This window comes from Natrix helvetica (genome assembly GCF_964273705.1).
Source record: "Natrix helvetica genome assembly, chromosome: 2".
Classification (NCBI taxonomy): Eukaryota; Metazoa; Chordata; class Lepidosauria; order Squamata; family Natricidae; genus Natrix; species Natrix helvetica.
The window spans coordinates 75461550-75473952 of NC_138552.1; the positions used below are offsets into that span (position 1 = coordinate 75461550).

At 44.5% G+C, this 12403-nt stretch overlaps 1 protein-coding gene across 1 annotated transcript; it reads left to right on the plus strand.

Moving 5' to 3' along the window:
• Positions 1-2863: 2863 nt before the first annotated feature.
• KCNV2 (potassium voltage-gated channel modifier subfamily V member 2) lies at positions 2864-11519 on the plus strand (the record flags this gene model as incomplete). Its single annotated transcript, XM_081944975.1, has 2 exons — positions 2864-4204; positions 11247-11519. 2 exons carry the CDS (start codon positions 2864-2866, stop codon positions 11493-11495), a joined length of 1590 nt encoding a protein of 529 aa, XP_081801101.1. The 3' UTR covers positions 11496-11519.
• Positions 11520-12403: the final 884 nt, after the last annotated feature.

Sequence of the window (12403 nt, forward strand, 5' to 3'; positions counted from 1 at the left end):
TGCCTTACCTGGAAATATCTTATTCCCAGTATCAACAAGTCATGCATTAGCCCCTCTAGCCAAATATTGCTTATCTATAGGCATTATAATTATTACAGAGACATCGGAAGCACGGCAAAGGAAGCGATCCCTTTACAAATCCACCTTTCAATCCTAATTCCATGCCAAAAGCAAAGATCATCCCAGGAAGAGTTTTCATCTGAATGGGAAAGAAACATCCCGCAAATTAATTGCAAGGCAGAATTCAAAGCATGCATACCAGGGGCAGGGCGGGGGGAAGGAGGAATTAAACCAAAAGGTCAGGTGATCAAAATCTTATCAAGTTCTCTGTTGTTTATTCATGGCAAGCGTTCAGGAGTTTGTGCCAATACATATTTGACATTCAGTCCAACTCGTAAGTCAGATTTAAGCTGTTGGACAGCCTAATGCGCATCAAGCAGCTGTGGAAATGCATGGGGGGGGGGGGAGGGAAAGGGAAAACCTGTATGTGACATACAAATATGGGGCTTTATCTAGGGAACAGGCCGCTGAAATGAATGTGTCTTTAAAAATCACTTCCACATGACAGTCTAAAGGCACCTACATCAACGTTTGTGAAACGTGTTGCTTCACTAAAGATTAAATACTACAACTGGGGTGAGAAATATACGTATTTTGCTCTGACAGCTACATTTTGCCTGAGCAAATACAGCAATGACCACCAGATGACAATGATTGGGGTCAAAGGCAAATGGCAGGGTTATCTCACTTACTACAATAAACCATTCCATATTCTGTTCCCAAAAGCACCAGGTTAGTAATTGTACAAATGAAGCTGGCATGCATATTATGTTGTGTTTTGCCTAACATGTTCTCCCTTTGTTAAAGCAACAAGCAAAAAAATAAATAAATAAAAGCCTGTGCAGAGCACCAGAGTCCATTGCATTGAATCGGGTACTGAAAGTTTGACATAGTTGACTTCTAGCTTTTTGAGGTCTGACCAGACATAAGCCACCTTCTGTCTTCACGGACGTAGGGACCAGAATCTGGCTTTGAAACAAAAACAATGGTAAGACTTCCAAATTAAGGTTCAGCATCCAGGGTCCCTTTCTCTGTGTCCAGTGATAAGGTACCCTATTTTCCCCAAAATAAGATCTCCCCAGATAATAAGCCCAATTGGGCTTTTGAATGCATGAGCTAAAATAAGTCCTCCTCCTAAAAAAGCCCTCCCTGAAAATATTGCAACACAGCAGTAGCCATGAAGTGATCACGCTTGCCTCCTGCACCTCAAAAATAATTTTAAAAACCAGAAAATAAGACCAAGCACTTATTTGAGGGGGGTCAAAAAAAAAATAAGACACTGTCTTATTTTCAGGGAAACCCGGTGTATGTGGTACAATTACATTTATATTCTGGGTCAGTGTTTCTCAAACTTGAGAACTTTAGGATGGGTGAATTTGAACTTGAATTCTCCCTCCATCTTAAAGTAGCTAACTTTGAGAAACTCTTATCTGAATGAACCTGAATTTCTGCACCACCACAGCAGTAGTAACTGTGAAAGGGATCTTGGAATTCTAGTGGACAACCATTTAAATATGAGCCAGCAGTGTGCAGCAGCTGCCAAAAAAGCCAACACAGTTCTAGGCTGCATCAACAGAGGGATAGAATCAAGATCACGTGAAGTGTTAATACCACTTTATAATGCCTTGGTAAGGCCACACCTGGAATACTGCATTCAGTTTTGATCGCCACGATGTAGAAAAGATGTGGAGACTCTAGAAAGAGTGCAGAGAAGAGCAACAAAGATGATTAGGGGGCTGGAGACTAAAACATATGAAGAACGGTTGCAGGAACTGGGTATATCTAGTTTGATAGAAAGAAGGACTAGGGGAGACATGATAGCAGTGTTCCGATATCTCAGCGGTTGCCACAAAGAAGAGGGAGTCAAACTATTCTCCAAGGCACCTGAGGGTAGAACAAGAAGCAATGGGTGGAAACTAATCAAGGAGAGAAGCAACTTAGAACTGAGGAGAAATTTCCTGACAGTTAGAACAATTAATCAGTGGAACAGCTTGCCTCCAGAAGTTGTGAATGCCCCAACACTGGAAGTCTTTAAGAAGATGTTGGCTAGCCACTTGTCTGGAACGGTAAAGGGTTTCCTGCCTAGGCAGGGGGTTGGACTAGAAGACCTCCAAGGTCCCTTCCAACTCTACTATTGTATTGTATTGTATTGTATTGTATTGTATTGTATTGTATTGTATTGTATTGTATTGTATTGTATAGCACTGACAATTCAGAGCATTTACAAAAATTGGTGTTAGCTTTGCTCCCTGAAAAATCTGCTCCAGCCAATAGAACAGCTCTGCAAGCATGGATGGATCCACTTTGAGGAGGGGCAGAGGAAAACAGAGAGCAAGATGAACGTTTGAAAGGAGGGATTTCATGGGAGAGACCGTCGGCTCTCCTTCATTCTGGAAACATACCGAGAGGATCCCAAGAGCGATATATTGATTTTGGTATACTGGCATTTTGAAAAAATTATGAGCCAAAGATTATTGGCTCTGTAGACCTTCACGTCACAGATAAAGGGAGCCGAAGCTAAAATAGGATAATAACCTTTAAATCCCCTTCTGTAACTACTCAGTTCTTCCCTGTCAGCAAGATTAAAGCGATCAACAGCAGTGTCTCCTTCCCCGCCCCTCTTTTCCATGCTTGCATCCCATCCTGAGTTTTAGCAACAACTGGAGTGAGTGAAGAGTGACTGGAGTGAAATGTGAAGCTGCAGCTCGAGTCGTGAATGCTCTGGGCAAGAAGAAGCAGAGCCAAAAAGCCGTGGCAAGAAACACCTCTGAAAACCTGGGTGTTGGGCTAGAGAGTGTCACCCATGAGAAATTTCAATCAAAAGAAGCAACTTTCCATCTTGGATGGAAAAGCACCTAAAACTCCACTGGAGTCTTCCGCAGAATGCAAGGCAGCTGAGTGCATAGACACCCAAGCAACTATTCCCTATGGGTTGCAGTTGTCCCAGGAAACTGAGAAGTACTTGGGTGAGGAAGAGGAAAAGGAGGAGAAAGAGCAGAAGAGACTCCTTTCGATATTTGCATTTGATCCCACTTTTGCTTCTGGAACATTAGCTCCCTCCTCAGTGCTCAACATTAATGTTGGTGGCCGAACTTACCATCTCACGTACCAGGCAGTGGCCTCCTATCCCAGCACTCGCCTTGGACGCTTGGTTACTTCCACCGATCGCCATTGCCAGCTAGGCCTCTGTGATGACTACGCAGCTCAGGGGGATGAGTATTTCTTTGACCGAGACCCTGCGGTTTTCCAGCTGGTCTACAACTTCTACGCTTCTGGGGTGTTACAGGTACAAAATGAGCTGTGCCCCCACAGCTTCTTGGAAGAGTTGAGCTACTGGGGAGTCCTTCTCAAATACACGCCGCGCTGCTGCCGGATCTGCTTTGAAGAGAGATGCGATGAGCTGAATGACCAACTAAAAGTGCAGGAGGAGCTCCGTGCTCAGGCGGCTGTCCAGGAGAGCGAGGCCCTCTTCTGCCACATGCGCTACGCCGCGCAACGGTGGCGCCTTTGGAACCTCATGGAGAAGCCCTTCTCTTCCACCATGGCCAAAGTGATGGGGGTTGCCTCCAGTTTCTTTGTTCTCATATCCGTGGTGGCCCTTGCTCTCAACACAGTCGAGGAGTTGCAGCAGAAGGACAAAGCCATTGGAGAGATACGGCCAGTGTTGGAACACGTGGAGACCTTCTGCGTGGCCTTCTTCACTCTCGAGTACATACTGCGGCTGCTCTCTACCCCTGACTTACACCGCTTTGCTAGTAGCGCTCTCAATGCTGTGGACCTCATTGCTGTCTTACCCCTCTACCTTCAGCTGTTGCTAGAGCTTTTTATCGATGAGACCCACACTGGTGGTCATGGGTCCCAGCATGAACATGAGATTGAGAAAGTGGGTCGCGTGGGCAAAGTAGGGCAAGTGCTGCGCATCATGCGCCTGATGCGCATTTTTCGCATCCTGAAGCTAGCCCGCCATTCCACAGGGCTCCGAGCCTTTGGCTTCACTGTGCGCCAATGTTACCAGCAGGTGGGTTGTCTCCTGCTCTTCATCATCCTGGGCATCTCTGCCTTCTCAGCCATGGTCTACACCGTGGAGCATGACGTCGCTAGCACAAACTTCACCAGCATTCCTCAGGCCTGGTGGTGGGCTGCCGTAAGTACCTGCTGCACTCTTTGGAGACCTGACCCCCCCTCACTTCTTGCTCTTTATTTAGGAAAAAGCTGCTTGTTATGAAAGCAACAGGATATGCCCAGATTTTGAACATCTGTTCTGAGTCTTTGGTTTTAGAGGAGATGTAAATGCAGACACCCCACCCCACTTCCCACTGTAAGCTTTAGTACATCTGTTTCAGTAGATCAGTCTGTAATCAGTGAAGCTCAGCTGGAACTGGATGTCTTTTTATGGCAGCGTTCTGCACGGGTGGGCTTCTTCATGCAGCTCTCAAGGGCTACTGCATGAGAAAGAAGAAGAAAGTAGAGAAAGGAAAACATATTGGAATTTGCAGAGATTTCTGTGTGCTTTTAAAAAAAACCTGAGGTTTCTATATGCCAACTGACAGCCAGCTATTACTTATTTATAGAGGTAGTAAGGATGGCTTCACCTAATAATGTCCCAAGAATAAATGAGATATGTAGAACTTACAGGTGGAGCTGCCCTTTGTCTCTGAAAAATCAAGAGACAGGCAGATGTCAGAGGGGATCAACAGATGACAGACACAGAGCTTCCCGAAACAACACGGAGAAAAGACCAGAGCATTAGATGAGCTTTCTTTTTTTATTTTTTATTTATTAAGCCAGTAACCATGGCCAAAAATAACAAAATGGGAGAGCTGGCTGGGTCACTGGATTGTAATGTGACACGGACTTTATAATTTATAGACCTGTTGTTGAAATACAATAGAGGCTGCCACTAGTGATGGATGAAAATTGTATTCCCAATAAATCTGTTGTCTTGGATAAACAACTGGACAAAGGTGTGTCCTGCAAGTGTCTCCCTCATCCTTTCGCTCAGCCGTTCTTTGATAAGTTGCCAGGGTTAATCAAAAATGGAAACTGGAATTACCACCTTACGTCAAGAGCTGGCTGGCTGGATATTCTGCTGTATATCCAGTGTTGGCTTTGTTCCATGTGGTGCAATATGCATGCATCATCCCATGGAATAGATTCTGCATTGGGGTATATATAGCTTTCTACATGCACTTCCAGGGAGGCAAAAATGCCTTGTGTTACCTTGATTTACCCCTTGAATTGAAAAATAAGACTGCCATTTAAGAAAGTTCAGAAACACGAATATTGTCCAATAGGAAACGTAAATGGTTCTGTAAACAGCTGCATCCAAGGTGATGATAAAATTGGAGTGGCTCTAGCATCTTCTCCAGAAGTTGTCAAGCCAATTTAGGAATACATAGCATGCTATGACACATCTCCACTAATGCTAGAGGACTTTGAAGCTAGAGGACAACAGTCGATGTATACACCATCATTAGCATTTTACTCAGATGAATGCGGGCTGACTACAAGTTTATGATCATCCATAATCTGCTTAATAATATCACCCAGAATCAGGGTACCAACTAATAGAATGCAAAGAATCCTCATGAATAAATCCTGAAGTTGAATGGGTTTTGCTTAATTCTAATACTCGCTGATGATATTAAATAACACATCTGGGACATAACTTATTCTGCATATGGGTGATATATGCAAGCAATTCTTCCTCCAGTAATCCTGCTAAATTGCTTGGAGTAGCGGTTGAAGACAAGGTCCTTTACTGACCACAACATGCCATTGTTTTGAACTTCATTCAAATGAGCCCTGACAACACTAGTTGTGACTTGTTAGGCAACTGAGTACACGCTGTGACCCCTTTCACAGGTTCCTCTAATCCCGTGTTTCTCAACCTTGGCAACTTGAAGATGGGTGGACTTCAACTCCCAGAATGCTCCAGCCAGCCAATTTTGAGAGTTGAACTCCATTCACCTTCAAGTGGCCAAGTTTGAGAAACACTGATGAATGAATCGGACAGATTCATTCTCTGTAACCCCGAGTTCTCCACACGTTACTAAAATTGCAATTTGCACGAAATCCAGCTACTATGCAGAGCAATAGTGTTAAGTGGTATCTGAGCAGCAACTGGAAACCCCGGGCTTCCCAGCCTTGCTTTAATGCAAGTCTATACAGCTTCATAGGCCTTAAGTGGAAGCCATGACAGGTCCCATAAGTCATGGCATGTCATCATACAAACGATTCCAATTACATAATGGCTCAGTTGTGATGTGGAAGATGCCAATTACATAATGTATGTCATTAAAATGGTGATGTCAGAACATCTATGGTGTCACCTCCCTCCTGTAGACTGTATGTGCATAGAAATAGCAGAAGCATGTATGCAGGAATAATTGCACATACTGGTAATTTTTTTACCCCAATTGATTTGTGCCTGGCTGATTGAGATGAGAAATATAGTGCAGAAAATAATACTGCATTTTTTTCTTTACCAGTTCACATTCAATTGAGGTGAAGAAGAATGTATATTCAAATTAGCTTTCAAAGAAAAAGTGGGGCTTAAGTGAAATGTTTGTGTTATGTTCCTGTATGTCCTAAAGGTGCTTTCTCAAGAGGCAACTGGACTTTCTGGTTTTTCTTTGAAGACATTTGGCTTCTTATCCAAGCTCTGTGCTGAAGAAGCTTCGTGGATGAGAAGCGGAACGTCTTCAAAGAAAAAGCAGAAAGTCCAATTGCCTCTTGAAAAAGCACCTTTGGGACAACTGTAATCTGGATCAGAGATGGCATTCAGCCAGTTCTGACCAGTTCTGGAGAACCGGTAGTGGAAATTTTGAGTAGTTCGGAGAACCAGCAAATGCCACCTCTGACTGGCCCCAGAGCAGGGTGGGAATGGAGATTTTGCAGTATCCTTCCCCTGCCACGCCCACCAAGCCACGCCCACAGAACTGGTAGTAAAAGAAATTGAATTTCTTCACTGAAAGACAGGTACATAAATTGAAACCACATGCGGTAGCACCGAGGACAATTCTACACCCAAAGGTGCTTTTTCCAAAAGTCAAGTGGACTTATTTTCTTTCTTTCTTTCTTTCTTTCTTTCTTTCTTTCTTTCTTTCTTTCTTTCTTTCTTTCTCTTTCTTTCTTTTTCTTTCTTTTTCTTTGAAAATGTTTTACGTCTCATCCAAGAAACCTCTTTAAGGAGAAGTGAAATGTCTTCAAAGAATTTTTTTTTGGGGGGGGGGAAAGTACGTGACCTGGATGACTGAGAATCTCTATAGATCAGGGCTGCCCAACCTGGTTTGTGGACTGACACCAGACTGCGACAGCCAGAAACTGGGCCGTGCAAACAAGTGATCTGGGATGCAGGCAGCATGTGAAACCATGCTCCCACCCATTCCGGTCCACGGAAAAAAGCCTCTCTCTATAGAACCAGTCCCTGGTACCCAAAAGATTGGGGGCCACTGCCATAGATAACTATCCCTAATCAAAATTAAAATTTCCCCAAATTCCTAAAAAGGGAGAAGGAGAACAAAGAACGGCCTTTGATCTGTGGCAAGGCACAATTGACTAGCTTTAGACTAGCTAGCCTGACTGGCATGGGGGCCACCCTTGTTTTCGCATTTCCATGCATGAAGCACTGAGGAACAGAAAGAAACTTCCACCCCAGAGTACGCACAAAATATAATCACATGTATAATTCAGAGCAGCGTTTTTCTCGATGATCCGTTTTTCTATCCCAGCTGTACCTAAGATGAAAGACGATGAAATCACACCAAGAACAACGCAGAGCTATTTTCCTATGCTCTCCAGGAAATCACATGAGTGGAAAATGCCGTTCTGTAACCGCTGGCTATTGTCAATAACGCATCTCTCCCTTTCATCTTGTTGTTTATTTTCAGAGCTATTTCTCCGCCATTTACATTCAATTCCCATGAGCCAATTTCCATCGGAGCCCCAGACTAATCACATTTCTCTCAGGTGCGCCCTACGAACCAATTCCCCCAGCTCGGCATCTGAAAAGTCAGCCTGGTTATCAAGCGTAGGAACAATCCCAACAATTAAAAAAAATAGATAGGATTTTCCCGATTTGCATTTCCCCTTAAATCTAGATGCAAATCACTTCTGTGAGAGGATGCTCAGCAAGCTTCCGAAAGGCCACGAAGCTGTCATGGTTTGGCACAATAAAAAAAAGAATTTGGTCTCACCAGGAAAGCAGATGATCATTCAAAAAAATGATTACAGGAAAAGTATGCAGTGAATTGTGAGTTTTGCTTTTGTGAGTGTAGGTAGGACAATTTCTCCTAGGGCCTAACTAAAGATTAGCTCAGCCCTGGATTGATTCTTAAACAAAATGAACATGTACAGATGGTACACTCGATTTACAACAGTTCATTTAGTGACCGTTCAACGTTACAATGGCACTGAAAAAAAGACTTACGATGGTTTTTCACACTCACGACCGTTGCAGCATCCTCATTTGATCACGTGGTCAAAATTCGGAGGGTTGGCAACTGATTCGTATTTATGATGGTTGCAGCATCCCAGGATCATGTGGTCACCTTTTACGACCTTCTGACAAGCAAAGACAATGGGGAAGCCAGCAGAGGTGGTATTCACCTTCTCTACCGGTTTGCAAATGGGAGCGCATCAGAGGTGGTATTCAGCAGGTCCTGACCAGTTCTGGAGAACCGGTATTGGAAATCTTGAGAAGTTCAGAGAACTGGCAAATACCACCTCTGACTGGCCCCTCCTCCATCTATTCTCTGCAGTGATGGGTTTCAATTTTTTTTAGAACCTCTTCTGTAGGTGTGGCCTGCTTTGTGGGAGTGGCTTGCTGGCCATGTGACCAGGTGGGAGTGGCTTGCCGGCCATGTGACCAGGTGGGAGTGGCTTGCCAGCCATGTGACTGGGTGGGCGTGGCCAACTTGTAAAATGTGGTGAAACTCACTTAACAACGCTCTTGCTTAGCAACCAAAATGTGCCTCAGAAACTCTGGCATTTGAAGCACGCAAGTCTTAAAGCCGTCAAGTTACAAGACCCTTGCACCCCTAACCCTTTAGAAAAAAAGCCCCCAGGGGTGTTCAAACTTGACAGCTTTAAGACTTGTGGACTTCAAATGCCAGAATTCCTCCTCTCGCTCTTCATCTTGATGATGTGCGGACGGGCGGGGGGAGGGAGCTGGAACCGGTTCTAAACGGCACTGTAGATTTGTAGATCTATAGAAGAGGTTAGAACTGGCAGGAACCCACCCCTGATTCTCTGCCTCCCGAGTCCCAGCTGATTGGGAGGGAATGGGGATCTTCCATGGAGTGGGGTGGGAATGGAGATTTTACAGTATCCTTCCTCTGCCACGCCCACCAAGCCACGCCCACAAAACCTGTAGTAAAAATTTTGAATCCCACCACTGGCATGCACGCATGCGCTCAGCCTTCCATGCATGCGCTTTTGGCAAAAAAAATAGGGCCTAAATGTGATGCCATAGAGCCGAGGTGGGTGAGTGAGGCCACCTGCGATTTCCGCTACCAGTTCAGCCGAAGTGGTCCAAACCGGTAGAATGGCACCTCTGAAAACCAGACTCATTTAACAACCATGTTACTAACTTAACAACTGCAGTGATTCACTTAACTGTAGCAAGAAAGGTTGTAAAAATGGAATATACAAATGTTTCACTTAGCAACTTAAATTGTGTTCAGTTGTGGTCATAAGTCAAGGCCTAGCTGTATTTAGGGCACCAAGAAAAAGGGGACACTCCAGCTATCATACTCTTAACCCTTTAGCCCAGGGGTGTCCAAACTTGAGAACTTTAAGACTTGTGGACTTCAACTGGCTGGGGAATTCTGGGAGTTGAAGTCCACAAGTCTTAAAGTTCCCAAGTTTGGACACCCCTGCTTTAGCCGCTACACTCAATTCTGGTTTTCAGCACTGACTGAGTTTTAGTCTCAGATAAGTAATGGAACAGCTGAGGGGCACCATTGCTGGCCCATGCTCAGAGCATCAGTGAGCCTTTTCACAGCTGAGAGCTGCATTTTATTATTAAGATTCAGCTACCACACCCTTCAGGGAACCAGTTGTATTCCTTTTAGTGATATGTTCCTTTCAGGAAAGACTGATTTTTGTCCTTTATCCTGGCTTCTGGCTGAGACTTATTTAAAAGCTTTATGCAAGAGACGTAACGATTTGTATACATAGTTTAAAACGAAGCAAACCACTGGATATCAGGTTTTTGACACCAAAGTTTATGGACAAAGGTTGAGGCGCGGGGTATGAGAGCTTCAAAAGCAAGGGGGGTAGCTAGTGGCACCATTCCTGTCCTTAAAAAATGCTAGATAATCATGTTCCTCTCAGGAACTGGCACCAGGCAGAGCCCAGGGCTGAAGTCCATCCTTGGGAGTTGCTATCTAATAATATGGACTAACCCTGCAGATGAATTAAGAGTCTATTTTAGCAGGCTTTTATAGAAATTACTGTAGAAGATTACTAATGCAACAATGTGGGACCCCTTTTTATTATTTTGATAATCTAAAACAGTGGTTCTCAACCTTTTCACCGACCAGTGTGGGATTCAGCCGGTTCGCATTGGTTTGGGCGAACCAGTTTTTAAATTACTATCAAAGTGGATCCCGGGCGCTGTGCTGCAATGGAAAAGGGGGCAACAGAACAGTCCGCGCATGGGAAGGAGAAGGCCATTTTTCCTCTTTCTTCTCCCTGCTCCTCCTCCTCCCCTCGTGCTGCTACTCCATTGCCTCTTTCTCCATTGCAGTGCAGTGCCCCAGATCCACTTTGATAGTATGTGGGGGGAGTAATTTCACAACTGACTCACCCAGGGTCAAGTTGGCCGTCATGGGAGGCTCGTCCTGCATATGTAGCAAAGCTGGAGGATGGGGCTGGATCACGCCTCCCACAACAGCCAACCTGACCCTGGGCGAACTGGTTGTTAAATTATTTGAATCCCACCACTGTCACCGACCCCTTTTAAATATCTTTTGTGGTCACGGATTATGGCCACGGACCCCTAAGATTTAAATCAGAACATTTCTTCAAGGTTCGTGGACTTCCTGTGACAACATCGTAGGCTGCCCTCCCCATGGATCTGCAGACCACAGGCTGAGAACCACTGACGTTATGATTCTCTGTCTAAAAGTCCACTTCTTGCTCTTCTGAATGATTTTCCCCGCTCCTTTATTTACCTAAAGGTAAGCCTATCTACTGTGGGATATGGAGACATGTTTCCGGAGACCCACCTGGGACGGCTGTTTGCGTTCTTCTGCATCGCTTTTGGGATCATCCTGAATGGCATGCCCATCTCCGTCCTCTACAATAAATTCTCGGATTATTACGGCAAGCTGAAAGCGTATGAATACACGGCTATACAGAAAGACCGTGGGAAAGTGGAATTTGTGCAACGGGCCATGAAGAAGATGTCAGAGTGCTATGGAAAGTGATCAGCCCCATCCCCAAGCCACAGATACAATTAATACAGGTGGTCCTTGACTTACAACTGTTCATTTAGTGACCATTCAAAGTTGCGACTGTGAAAAAAGTAACTTACGACCGTTTTCACACTTACGACTGTGGCAGCATCTCTATGGTCATGTGATCAAACTTCAGACACTTGGCAACTGACTCATATTGTGACAGTTGTCCCAGGGTTAGGTGATGATTTTCGGTGATCTTCTGACAAAGTCCATGGGAAAGCCAGATTCACTTAAGAACTTAACAACTGCAGCTTAACAACTGTGGCAAGAAAGGTCGTAAAATGGGGCAAAAGTCACTTCATGTTTGACTCACTTAGCAACAGAAAGTTTGGGGTCAATTGTGGTCGTAGGTCGAGGAATACCTGTACTCAGGAAAGAGGAGGAGGAGGAGGAGGAGGAGGAGGAGGAGGAGGAGGAGGAGGAGGAGGAGGGACTTAGAAATGACACTTAAAGCTTCATTTAAAAAGAGAAATTTGTGTTGAGTTCCTCTCTCTTATTAATTTGTTTAATAAAGATTCCAGCTCGTATACAAACAGCTGATAATGCCTTGAAACTGGGATCCAACAACAAGCCAAGGAAGATGATGATAAGAGCCAGGATAAATAGTGTGCAATGTCAGGTATTTGGTATCTGCAGATACCTTTAAAGGAGTACAAATAGTCCTTGAGTTATGATAGACCGTTTAATGACCCTTTGAAGTTACAATGGCACAGGAACAAAGGACGTATGACTATTTTTTCACACCTACAACTGTTGCAGCATCCCCATGCTCACATGATCAAAATTCAGCCGCTTGGCAACTGACCGATATTGTATGTATTACAATTGCAGTGTCCTGTGGTCATGTGGTCTCTTTTGCGACCATCTGACAAGCA